A 14,053-nucleotide genomic window follows, 5' to 3' on the forward strand; every position below is an offset into this window, starting at 1 on the left:
GAAGGAATAAAAGTGAGAAGAGAATGGAAGGGAAGGGAATAGAGAAAGCGAGCAGTGAGTGTGGTAGTTATTCACTTATTCTTTTTGAATTGGAAAACACAAGCCATGTAGGAAGGAGAGTAATAGTAAGAATAGTGGGAGGGACCACAGGGATATTGGGGGCCTCTTTAGTGAGTTTTGTTTTGTTTCGGAGCATCTCTACCTATAAATCCAAGCAGGGGCTAAGGGGCTATCTCTCATTCCCCCCACAACATTCACTCTTTCTTCTTCTTCTTCTTCTTCTTCTTCTTCTTCTTCTTCTTCTTCTTCTTCTTCTTCTTATGCTCACTATGACGCAACAGAATGTGGTTGTGCCCGCCGAGGAGACTAAAAGGGCGCAAAAGCCACCGGCTATACCGGGAGCCTACATTCCCATTCCCAGGAGGACTGTCTTGAAGACCCTTGAAATCAATGCTTGGCTTGACTCCATGAGAGCTTCTTCTCCCACTCATCTCAAATCCACTCCTTCTCTCGCTCAAGACCACTCCTCTTCTTGGATTGTGAGAACTAATAATACTACTTACTACTCACCACTCCATCTATTAATTAATTAATTAATTAATTGATCTTTAATGTATGTGAAAGCAGCTTAACCACCCATCGGCACTAGACATGTTTCAACAAATCATACATGCATCAAAGGGAAAGCAAATAGTCATGTTTCTCGACTATGATGGCACCTTGTCACCCATAGTCGATGACCCCGATCGTGCTTTCATGTCCGATTCAGTATGTGTCTTCTTATCATATATATATATTTGATTCACATACATACGTAATATAACATAACAAAACATAACATATATATATATCAGATGAGAAAGACTGTGAGGAAGCTTGCAACGTGTTTTCCTACTGCTATAGTTACGGGCAGATGCAGAGACAAGGTACAATTTGCTTCCACTTGCTGCGATCCAATCCAATCTTGTTTTGTTTGAAGTAATTTCACATTGTAATGTGACAAATAGGTATATAACTTTGTTCGGTTGGCGGAACTATATTATGCTGGAAGCCATGGCATGGATATAAAAGGCCCAACAAAGACCTCCAAATATAACAAAGTAAGTGAGTCAAACCTTATTAGCTAGCTTAGCTACCTTTACATCTACTCTTGAGTCATTTACTCATTTTGCATTATTCTACATGCTTGCTTTCATTTGTAGGACACCAAGTCAGAGGCAGTTCTTTTTCAACCTGCCGCTGAATTTCTTCCTCTCATAGATGAGGTGACTCAATTATATATTTCTTTTCTTTCTTAATTAAATAAAAAAAGAATAAATAAATAAAAAAAAAAGTGTAATTCTGTTTGGTACCAATTATTCAGGTGTACCAACAGTTGGTTGAGAAAACGAAATCAACTCCTGGTGCCCGGGTGGAGAACAACAAATTTTGTGTCTCTGTTCATTTTCGTTGTGTTGACGAGAAGGTAATTCAGAAATTAATTTCATTAACTGCTGACAGAAAGTTATTCTTGTTTGATTGAATTGGAATAATAAAAATGTGCTGGTGGGTGTGGGTGGATGCACAGAAATGGAGTGAACTGGCGCAACAAGTAAGATCAGTGTTAAAGAAGTACCGGAAGCTTCGTCTTAGCCAAGGGAGGAAGGTGGGACATGCTTCTTTTTATTATTAATTTTTTTATTTGTTGCTTATATGGTGGGGTATGTGATTTAGTTATATATATTAATATTAATTAGCTTTGCGAAGACGCATAAGAATGAGAAATGTGGATGTCTCACTTTCAATCTTGTTTCTTTATTCAGGTATTGGAGATTCGTCCTACTATTAAATGGGACAAAGGGAAGGCCCTCGATTTTTTGTTAGAGTCTCTTGGTCAGTACTCTCTTGATCTAGTTCCCTTACCTGAGAGGATGACACCCAATCTCCTTATAGGATTAATTTATTCGTTCAATCTTATTTTTTATTAAACAGTACATTAATTAATCGCTTTCATCAACAGGATTTGCCAACTGTAGTGATGTATTTCCTGTTTATATTGGAGATGATAGAACCGATGAAGACGCATTCAAGGTATCCGAGTACTCCTCTCGATTTTTTATTCCATTGTTATAATATATCGTACATAGTTAATTACTTAATTATATTGGTTGACCACAATTTGTTTTGGGATAATTTGAACTAACTTAAATGAGAAAACAGAAATTGAGAGACAGAGGACAAGGTCTTGGAATTCTTGTCTCGAAATTTCCGAAAGACACTAATGCAGCATACTCTTTACAAGAACCTAATGAGGCAAGTATATAATTTTCTCCTTTTTGTTTCCTTTTTCTTTTGTCTCTTGTTGCACCATCGTACTGTACGCCAAGTTAATAAATATCTGATTATTTATTTGTTTACTATTTCTCATGCAGGTTATGGACTTTCTTCAACGTTTGGTGGAGTGGAAGAAAGAATCCCTGCAAGCATCTTCTAGGGTGTAAATTCACTTAGACCAAATTATATATATATATATATATATATATCTATTACATCCCTGCCGTGGCAGAAAAAATTATAAATCAAGTTCAGCTACGGTGGGATATAGTTTTTCTTTTTTCTTTTTTTTTGGTATTGTAATGCTTTGCTGAGATTAGAACAAGAAGAAAAATGTATGCGAAAAGAAAGACAAAAGTGTCTTTCGTTCTGAGTTTGAATCAGGTCTAAGTTGATGTAATTAGCCGAGTAGCAGCAGTACAGGGATAAGTCTATGTAGCTTCAGATGCAAGTCTGAATGGGTTAAAGTTGTCTTTCATGTTATTATTATTATTATTATTATTATTATTATTATAACCTCCGTTTCATGTTATGTATATTTTATTATTATAATTATAATTAACATCTCAATTGTTACATTATTAGTAGTTTACGTATATAATCCAGTTTGCCACCTCGTACGGATATATATATATATATATATATATATATATATATTTCTCTTTTTATTTTGTAAAGAGAACATTGAAAATACCGTCGTTAAACACCAAGGGAACTAGGGACAAACATTGCTGTAATTTAAAGAAATTAAATTACTATGGATTATGACATGTTGACTAAGCCCATGAGGTGATGGTATTTTGGCTTAGAGACAAGAAGTGATCGAAAGGGATATATAAGTTTTGTTTAACATCTATAATATAATATCATCTTATTTTATTTGCAAAATTCAAAGAAAGGAATGAGGAATTGAAGGGAGAAGCTGCTATCTATATGTAGTGGCAATTATTGACTATTGAGCCTTTGAAAGAATTAAGCATGAAAAGGCTTATGAAGATCTATCACACAAATATTAATGGACATTCAATCTTGATGAGTTATTGACAGATTTCATTAATTAATTTATGCAAACTAGTGAATTCATTGTGGATTGGTAAAATTAAAGTCAAAAAGTCAAAAGATGGCATGGGTACTCTACCCTCTAGAATGATCGATCCACTTGTGTATGGTGGCAAACTAGGACCACTTAGTTGCACGTGCATTAGTAATCATTATTAGAAGTAATATATAGAGAGAGAATTGCAATAGCAGGATCAAGGAACATGCTATCCCAGTAAGATATCCTTAATGTGGAGATAAGATCATCATAACCATCAATGATTGGATACAAAGAGATTCAGGTAATAAGCAAGGGGGGGCCCTTATATATATGGAACTACCTTATTATTACCAAATTTCAATATCATCAGCTGACTCAAAAGTTGCTGTTGTATGTAGTCGTTTGTGAGCTTATTAGACTCAATAAAATAAATAAATACAAATCAAATCGGCCTATGCTACATATGCAGTGGTAGCTCTTTGTCATTATTCAACGGTTGAATCAATGTTCCCTTGTCCATGCCCAAGCTAAACAAGTACACTACATAGCTATGGCTAACTCTGGCTCTCTGTCAAGCGGTGCTGACAATTAATTTTCTGACTGCTTTGAGTCTTGGAAATATATGATGGCCATAGACCCAACACACAGAGATTACGGTACGGATAAGCATGCATCCCTCACAAAATGAAGTCCTAAATATGGTATATATAGTTAGAAAAGGTGATTTCCTCTTGCATACCCTCCATCATGTCTCTTATACCACTATTCTTGATTATTGGTTTGGGTGGAAATAAAAAATGATCAAGTCTTTGATTGACTCAATATATAACTTTAATTTGACTGTGAACAACTAGCCATCAGGGCAGTATTCAATTTCAAGTTCTGCAAATCACATGCAGCATGGAGTAGATAATTAAATTAAAATAAGAGAAAGTAAAGTAGATTTGGTGTCTTATGTCTATAAAGGTGTTTTAATTTTAAGTATTGGTAGTAGTCTAGCAGATACCGATGCATGCTTCAATCCTTTTATTTATTTATTTTTTCTTTTCTAAAGGAAGGAAGGAAAGAAAGAAAGAAAGAAAGGTTTGGGATAATTCCATGGTGACTTTGATGTCCACTTTCTTATGAACCAAAATGCCTGTTTTGCTTAAGTAGAAATGTGAGTTGGCAACTTATATATAAAATAAGACATAGCATGCAGTTGAGAGAGTTTTAATTTATCATAAAAAGCAAAAGTAGTGCAATCACAAATCATATGAAATGACCAAAGATATATTAGACACATGGAAAAAGCTGTGCCCTTGTTCTTGAAACAAGAAACACACACAAAAGCTAACTCAAAATATATGATATGTAATGTAACCATCGAATCCATAAGCTAATGTTATGGCCTAGATTCTGCGTGTTATATTCACATAAAGAAAAAAGAAGATGGAAACAGTGACTGCCCGAATATTAACAATAATTGGTACTTAAGTTCGAAGAAAAGTAAACCTTTCTTTCTTTCTTTTTTGTTGCTTTGAAGTAACCTACTTCAGGGAAAGCGCATCTGCTGAATGGTGTTTCTAATTAAATTTGAATTTGTAATAAAATATTAAATAATAATAATAATAAGCAGAAGAGCTAATTAAAGCATTAATGGTCAGGTTAGTGAAAGACACTAGTAGTAATGGGTTAGGGGAATCTATATTGGGTTGAAAAATGAGGAGTTGGAATCCACTAAAAAGGAGATATTTGATGGAAGGATTGAACTCATTGAAAGAATAACTATGTTCTATATGACACCATGATTGATGTGTCTTAGGCTCATTTAAACTATATATTCTTGAAGCCTTCAATTATTGGCGAGTTAGGAAAAGTTGAACTCCATTATAATCTGCCTATTGTCTTTGCTTCTTTTTCACTAACTTCTGCTGCTACTAATATATAATATATATATTCTAGTATCCTATTATGATCTTCTACAAAATATTATTAAAATTAAAATAATGTTTTGTATTATTTAATAATATTTTTTAAAAATATTACTAAAAAATTATTAAAATATAAAAAAGATTAATTTAATTTTAACAATATTTTCATATCTACCATAGTTACATAAACATATTAAAATTTTACCATATATATATATATAAGAGACATTGACTCGTGATCTTAGGAGTAGAAAGTAAATGTAGAGTTAGGTAGAAGAGTATTAATATTAAATGCACTTGCATTGTCATTTCAACAAAATAATAAAATGCAATGCTACATATAGATATAGTAGATTTAAGGTAGCAGTAGTAGTCTCACTACTATTGTTGGTCACCCATTATATAAGCTTACATGTGTATATATATATATGTGGTGCTGTTTCCACCAACCCAAACCTAGCTTTGTATTAAAAATCATAGAAATGATGCATCATAATAACATTATAAGAAAGAGTTTAGATATGATATGCATGATTCTGAAATGTTGATCCATAGCAGCAGGCAGTAAGAAAATGAAAGCAACATGGGAAAGAATAGAGCAATGGGCAATGGCATGTAGCATATTGAGGTGGTTGTCAGAATCCTGTGTTGGGGCCATTAATGGTCCTCAAGTACACGTGTTTTGTTCTTGCCAAAGGGAGGTACCAATATTTCTTACACGTATATTGCCTTCGGGAATCGGTCCCCGCTTGGAGTGTCGAGCCCACTCATTCAAATTATACTACGTACAATAATAATTGATTACCGATTAACTTGCATGTATTTATTCTCTTGATATAAGATACAGGAGTCACATGCATGCACTGCTAAATGGGGTGCAAGGCACTATGTTTTCTGATAAAAATAATTAACAAGCTAATAATAATTAAAGTGCATGATGCATATGCTATAAGTAGTTAAGGATGCTAGTTGAGTGGGTTTTACACAATAAAGGTTAAGACATTAAACATGAGTTGTGGCTTTCCTGATTGACAAACTTTGCAATGTATGTATATGTGGATGAAGTGTAACAACACAAAACATAAAACAAGAAACTGACATGGACATACATAAATGTGACCCACCCATTAAAAACAAAATTCAAACAGTAATCCCCAATGGAAAGGAATAAAACATCGTTTCTTGTTCGTTTCCAGTTACAATGAATGAATGATCCTCCCACTTAATGATAACAAAGAAGAAAGAAAAAAGGGGCTGTTTTCTCAGGTAACCATGTGCTTGCCCCATAGTGTACACGAAGAAAAAAGATGCAACTCCCCTTTGCAATATTGCTTTACAAAGCAGGTCGGTTTCTTTCAACACCCCACATCTCATAATAATATTATTAATAATAATAATTTAAAGTGCTTCTCCTTTTGGGTTTATTGCCCAGCCCTAAAGCAAAATCAAATTATTCTTTATCGGTTTAGCTAAAGATACTTATTAAAGTGCTAATTATTTTTAAAAAATATTTAAACATTTTAACATAGATAATAATTTGTTTCAAAGAGTTAACAAGCTAATTAAGACGACCCTTCTTCATAACCAAAGAAAAAGCTCCTATTTAATTTCCCCTCATACCTATCATTGTTTTGTTTCTATCGTGAATGTTAATGTGCGATAAAAAAAAGGGTAAAAAATGTAGACGTACTGACGTACAATACTTTTTATTTAATAAGTGTATATAAAGATGAGTTGTTTTTAATATATTTTTGTTCTTTCTAAAAATATTTTTGCAACTAAATAAAACGTTAATAAGTATTGTAATATTGTTGCTGTTTTCAAAAGTAAAAAATATCAATTTCATTTTATTCCAATCATTTTATATTAACTAATTATTAACTAATTTTTATTCTTTTCTCAAATTTATCTCTGGCATGAGTTAAAGATTATAATACCTCTCAAGGTTGATCTACAAACGTAGAATAAAAGGTTAAACGAATTCCGTTTGCAATTAAAATCAAATATGTTAATTACTCATATATATATATATATATATATATATATAGATCCAATTTAACATGTGGTATTTCACTTAGCTTGGACTGATTTAATTGTACCTTTAATTGAGTAATGCTATTAGCTGCCGATAAATATTATTATTTTCTACCGATACTTAGTCAGTAATAATTTATTTACATATTTATAAAATTTTGTAGGTAAGAAAATAAAAAATATATAATTTGTATATATATTTATTAGAATTTATATATATGAATTAATATAATTTATATTCATATTTTTTAAAATTTATATATATAAATTAATAAAATTTATTTATTAAAAATAATTTAATATTTATTTTAATTAAATAATAACAAAAAATACTAAATATTAGTGACCCAATTTTTTTTTTTTAATCTTGTGTATCAGATATTCAGGTCTTTAGGCTCGATTTATATGCATGTGCTAATTAGGATAATCATTTTTCTGAAGCTTCGGAAGCTCACGTTAATCTTGCTGCCAATGCCCCAACGTTGGCTACTAGACAGTTATTAACAGGACCTCTTAAAAATAATTACTAATTTGTATTACTAATCATTTATAATTGGATTTAGGGTATAGACTATTTGTATAATGTGTACAATGGACTATTAAGTTATAAAATAAACATCTTCCCAAAAGCTTAAACTGATTTTGGGATTCATCATAAAGGATAAAACTCTTGACCTTTCGGATCTAGTACTCTAATACTATGTCATGATACCACTCATTCCAAAAACTTCAATTGATAAAAAAAGGTAACACTAATAGTTATATCTCTAATACTCCAAAAACTTCTATTGTACACCTTGTACAAATATTTCATTAGCTCCTCACACTTTCCCTTTATAATTATTTTGACAAATGTTAGTGGTGGTCGCAATAGTCGTCGTGGGATGTTGAACTTTATAGGTGTTACGAAAGCGACTGTAATTAGTCTATGGACTTATTTCAACGAGCTTCTAATAAAAGATTTTTTTAGATATTTTTTTTAAATTTTAAAAAATAAAAAATTTAATATTTAGATTTTTATGTAAAAATATTTTTTAGTTATTAATTATATTTAGGTATAATAATATAAAATATTTATTTATTTATTTATTACATTAAAAATATATTTTTTTATTATTAAAAATTTATCAAACACACTAAAAAATAAAAAATAAAAAATTTACTAAAAATAATTTTTTAACAACTTAATAACACCTAAATAAATACTATTTTTATAAATTAATTAATTAAAAAAATTTAAAAGTCAGAAATTTTAATACTTTTAGCTAATAATCTAATATTTTTTATATAACAACTCAACACCATATATTTGATCAACACTTTTAAATATTATTGAGAAATTATTGATAAAAAATAATAAATTACGCCAATCATATAATATTTTCGATTAATTAAAATGGTGTATTATCATGTCCCTTTACAATTGTAGTTTAATTAAGAATATTCTTCATAAAGCATCCAAACAACTCATAAACCAGAAGACTGACTAGGAACAAAAGCACTAATTATTTTTTGGGTTAAGTTCAATTTTGGTCTCCAACGTAGAGGTCGAAAATAAAAATCGTCCCAAATTTTTTTTTACTACAAAATGATCTCCAAAGTTTCAGTTTGTTTTAAAATCGTCCTTTTTACCAATTTTATTTTTTTATTACTAAATTATCCCTCAATAAAAAATTATAAAATAAAATAAATAAAAAAAAAAAGAAAGAAAGGGATAACAGAAGCAGGGGGTGAGGAGAGAGAGAAGGGGGCGTGAGAAAAGAGGGGGGGAGGAGGGGGGAGAGAAGGGAGACCGCTGCCCAGCCGCGCTGCTATCCTGCCGCTTGCCGCATCGCACAGCACCACCACCAGCTTCTTCTTCTGTGAACTGAATTTTTTGTAGCATTTCTGATTTTTTTGTGAAATATTGTTGTTACTAAATTTGGCTTGAATTTGGAATATTGTTGGATCGGGAGAAAGAAAAAAGGGGGGTATGCGAAAAGAAACGGGGGGAGGGAGAGGAAAGGGAAGAAGGGGGGAGGGAGGGGTGTTGAGGAAGAAGAGGGGAGGGGGGTTTTATGCGTAAAGTAAAGGGAAAAGGGGGAAGGGGTTATGCGAAGGGAGAAAGAGGGGGGGGGGGGGGAGGGGGTTCGGGAAGAAGAGGGGAAAGGGTCTTCGCCGTCGCCGCCGCCACCGCTGCTCTTCTCTGCTTCTGCTTCCATCATTCTTCTTCTTTTTTCATTCTGCTTCTATCATATTTGTTGATTTTTTATTATTGTTGTTTCTGGTTGATTCTGATTCTGATTGATTATATTGTTTCATTGTTATTGTTGTTCTTCTTCTATTTCTACTTGATTCCATTGTTGATTTATTAGTGATTTATTGTTATTGTTGTCCTGCTGCTGCTTCTGTTTGATTAATTGTTGTTGTTGCTTTTGGTTCTGTTTCTGCTTGTGCTTCTGCTGGTGCTTCTGCATAATTTTGGAGAAGAAGGGGAAGAAGAGGGGAGGGATGTGCTTCTGTTGGTGCTTTTGCATAATTTTGGGGAAGAATGGGAAGAAGAGGGGAGGAGGGGAGGTGCTTCTGCTGGTGCTTCTGCATAATTTTGGGGAAGAAGGGGAAGAAGAAGGGAGGGAGGGAGGGAGTGGTATTTTCATCCGAGGGACGATTTTAAAACAAACTGAAACTTTGGGGACCATTTTGTAGCAAAAAAAAGTTGGGGACGATTCCAATTTTTGGCCTCTACGTTGGGGAGCAAAATCGAACTTAACCCTTATTTTTTAAACGACCCATAATACAAGGTTTTTGTTTATTTGTGACAGTTTTTTCTCTTATTTGTGGGGATTTTTAAAATCTCCAAAATTTGAGGTGCCACGAAGTCTTTTGTGAAGATTTTGTGTGTGTTTAGTGGGAGTTTTATATTAAACTTTTGTGACAGTTCTTGGTTAATGTTTGTGATGGTTTAAAACCCCCACAAAAGACTTTTTTATTTAAAAAAAACAGCTATTCTGTGGAGGTTTCAAACCTGTCAACAGAAATTTTAAAAATTAATATACATTATTATTACACTACTATTCATTTATTATTAAAAAAAAATATTTAAGCAAGACATTAAAAATGTAGAAGAAAATTAAAATAAAAAATACTTTAAAACAAAATATAGTATACTACCATCATTTTTCAATCACATTAATTACAACTACAAAATATTAAAAATAATACGATAAAATACAGACTTATGTCCAAAATAGATCCTGACCAATTACTTCTTGCCATTCAGAAGTAATGACAAACTAACAATGCAGTTAACAAATCCTAATGATTACACTAACTGTTGCAATAGCTGTTAAAGCTAAAACAAGAGTATTTAGGAATTTCTATTACAATGATGAGCCTTTTTTTTAATCTCTATAGCCATTACTCCAAACAACAATACCTGTTTATGTTCAATGCAATCATATCAAATCTTAGGCTTACCTCACTTTTCAAATTCCAAAATTTAAAAAGACTAAAATTTGAAAAAGAAGAAAAACCAACCAATCATTCAGATGACAAATTCAAAATACCTTTTCAAGATGAGGTGCCATTTCAAGAGTTGAGAAGCACTTGTCAACTTTAAGTTTATTATTACCACCTGTAGTAATTGATACAAATACAAATTCTATTAGATATGAATAACATAAGCACAAAAATTTCATCTTGACATGGCGACCCCCCTCTCCTCCTTTCCCTTTTTTCTTAGAAAATAAGATTATTGACCGTTTGTGATAAATTTATATACCTTGTATTTCCTAATAAAATATTGGCTATCAAATAGGTGGAAGCAAGTAAAAATCTGACATGAAATGAGCACCTACTGCAGTTTTTTAAGTGATTTGTAAGTTGGTGTTCCTATACCCAGCACTGAATCTACCTCTACTTGAGCCTTCCTCATTTTGTCCGAGTTCTGCAGTGAGTTCAATAATTAGTAAGATGATATTGGCCAAAGAGAAGAATCTGAAGAGAAGCTACGATAACTAGAGATCTAGAATGGTCTTTTAGGAACAAGCAATTATATCAACTTTGAGATTAACATTCTTGAGATAGAAGAAAAGTTGCCCAAGTAAAGATTGCAGCTGTTGTCTCATGACCAGCAATAAGCATTGTCATTAAATCATCCCTCAACTGTCAAAATGGAGAGAGAAGTAAGAAGTAAACAAAGCTACCATTAACCATGTAATTTTATCCTCAACTATATAATATTATATATATATTGATAATTGTTAATATATGCTCAGTTAAATGAGCTGGCTACTGTGTACCTTTATATATAACATCATCTCACCCAACCTCCCCTTTTACCTTAAGCCAGGGATTCCTATAAATTTACTGTCTTTGCAACTTTCTTTAATTAGTGGTCAGTAACTTGCTTGCTTTATACAATTTTATTATTATGATATAATGAATTAAGAAATTAGTCAATTTTCTTTTGGCTTGAAAAAATCTCATGGTTAGAAGAGATTTTGTTGAGTGAGTGATGAAGGTGCTTTCTTTTTTCATGAATTGCATTACAGTATTAATGGCATACTAACTAAGAATCTAGATAGATACTCAAATGGCACACTAACATTTGTAGTAATGTTATCAATATTAATTACACCAACTAGATACTAGGCGTCTAATTTTATCCCAAAAAATATGCTAGTCAATAACTTTCAAACAAGCTACAAGCACAATGAGTGAGAATATACATACATGGGAAGTATAGAAGGGCCAAAGTATTAAGGTTAAACATATTACTGTTATCTCACCTTCAATTGACCAGTGGTATACAGAGGTCTGTGTCACAAGCTCCGCCTCTGCTCTGCCTCTACCTCTGCTATTATTATTAGTGGCTATCTTTCCATATGAAATCTGCTCCAATAAATAAATACTATTAATTAATAACATCATCAGCCTTAGCTTTGGTAAAATGTCAAGCACATAATAAATAAAAAGCTTAAAATGTTACCTTTGGTAAAATTTTGTACAAATTTTCATTCAAACATATCTCTTACCAAGTTAGTAGCTACATTATCTTCACATCCCTTTCAATGTGTTAAATGCTAAGGTAGCCACCCCAACACCGTTCAAGTTCATTCCGAAAAGCGGCAGAATGGCACCTCGGAAAAGTAGTTCCTGAAATGTAAGATGTTGCAATGTGGCAACAAGTCAAGTAAACCAAAAAGTGTGAAATAATAAGGCAAGAAGAGTAAGTTAATTTTAACCTCACTAATCCCGGGAAGGAATGCAACAAACATGCAATCCAGGGGTTGGAGAGAGCAAAGGACCTATAGAATAATTCCAAGATTATGAAATGTTAATTCTGAAATGACATTTTGATTAAGCATGGCTTGGCAGTTACCTGCAGATTAGCTGCTTGGCTTGAATCGGCAAAATCTGTCCATGTGTTCAACAGCAAACGGAGAGATGATGATATGAACACTACAAATCCTGTAAACAACTCAAGATGCCACATCTCAAAACCAACTGCAGGCAAAACAGAACAGAAAACAAAGAAATGAATACATCATATTCATGATTATATCTATTGAAACTCCAATAATGTATTATTGTTACATGATACTTGTGATGAACAATCCAAAATTGGCAACCCTTCAGCTGATGCAACATGAGACACCAGCTGTATAAACTTGGAGCAATCAGAGCCGAGGTTAGTGTGCAAGCCTGAAGCACACCATTCCTCGATGCTATAAACTTGGAGTTCTTCTCGCCTCCTTTATTTCCAGCCTCATCTCTAACTGCCTCTCCTCCATTTCTTTTGAAATTCTTTGCAAAGGAGCATCTGCTATATCTTCTCCCTGTGGAATCAAATCATGTAGTAAAATTTTAAAAGTAAAACCCCAATTGGACATTGCAAACAACAGTAACCTCGTTAAACTCACTTAACTAATTGAGTGGAATTATCTTCACATTTCTTTGCCAAGTTTTCCAGCAAAATGCTAATCAAGGCTAATAGCAATCTGGTCTTTCCTGAGCCTGGAAAGTGTGAGAAAGTGTGAAGACAAATGGAAGAAGGGAAAGATATATAGAACCCACGCCCATGACATAATCATCACAGAGAAAGTTCACACTTTTCAAGTCATGAGAAAAATATTACAAAACATCTCATGAATTGTTTTAAAAAAAATTTGAAACCAGCCTATAGAAAACAAAATGGGCTTTAGGAGGATCTAAGTCTACTAAATTAAACAACTTCAAAATAATAGCAATAATTAAAAAGAACAGTAGGACCTGCAGCAAAAGAATTAGTGATGGATACGCTTAATAAACCACAATATATTATAAAATATCAAAAACCTAGTTCTCATATTTGAGGTTGACTAGGAAAGGCACCATTCCAGCTTGCAGATCCAATGCATGTGGCTTTACCCTGTAAATTTGTGTCATGTTATAACAGCCATGTGATATATCATTGTACTTTGTCCCTACTTTGATCCCTTCAGTTCATGTACCTGTTCCGTTGCTTTCATGCGCAGAAAGAAAGCAATGAAAATACATATTTCGAAATTTATATACCAAATCCTAACCTCAGATAACATGTTCCCTTGAATGCCTAATAAACACTAATCAGTGATCTTGTACTTGTACCCTACTACCTTCTTATTTCACCAAACAATTTACATTAGTAAAACAAATGATGCTAAGGAATATAACATAGACTAAAAAACCAAATAAATTAAAATAAGGAGGGTTCTGTCTGGGAGGGACTACTTCCTTTCTAATTATAAAATCA

At 32.6% G+C, this 14,053-nt stretch overlaps 1 protein-coding gene and 1 long non-coding RNA gene across 2 annotated transcripts; one reads left to right on the forward strand and one right to left on the reverse strand.

Moving 5' to 3' along the window:
* The first annotated feature begins 226 nt into the window (after positions 1–226).
* On the forward strand, positions 227–2,845 carry LOC112733310 (probable trehalose-phosphate phosphatase J). Its single transcript, XM_025782231.3, has 11 exons — positions 227–539; positions 628–768; positions 855–926; positions 1,008–1,100; positions 1,203–1,265; positions 1,364–1,465; positions 1,568–1,645; positions 1,803–1,872; positions 2,000–2,070; positions 2,200–2,292; positions 2,412–2,845. Exons 1-11 carry the CDS (start codon positions 321–323, stop codon positions 2,478–2,480), a joined length of 1,071 nt encoding a protein of 356 aa, XP_025638016.1. The 5' UTR covers positions 227–320; the 3' UTR covers positions 2,481–2,845.
* A 9,471-nt stretch (positions 2,846–12,316) lies between these two features.
* Positions 12,317–12,946, reverse strand: LOC112735389 (uncharacterized). The gene is made up of 3 exons (XR_011870455.1): positions 12,877–12,946; positions 12,525–12,786; positions 12,317–12,435 (listed from the first exon to the last, which is right to left on the reverse strand). It is a non-coding gene; the product is annotated as an uncharacterized lncRNA (long non-coding RNA).
* Positions 12,947–14,053: the final 1,107 nt, after the last annotated feature.

This window comes from Arachis hypogaea, chromosome 13 (genome assembly GCF_003086295.3).
Source record: "Arachis hypogaea cultivar Tifrunner chromosome 13, arahy.Tifrunner.gnm2.J5K5, whole genome shotgun sequence".
In the NCBI taxonomy this organism is placed as follows: domain Eukaryota; kingdom Viridiplantae; phylum Streptophyta; class Magnoliopsida; order Fabales; family Fabaceae; genus Arachis; species Arachis hypogaea.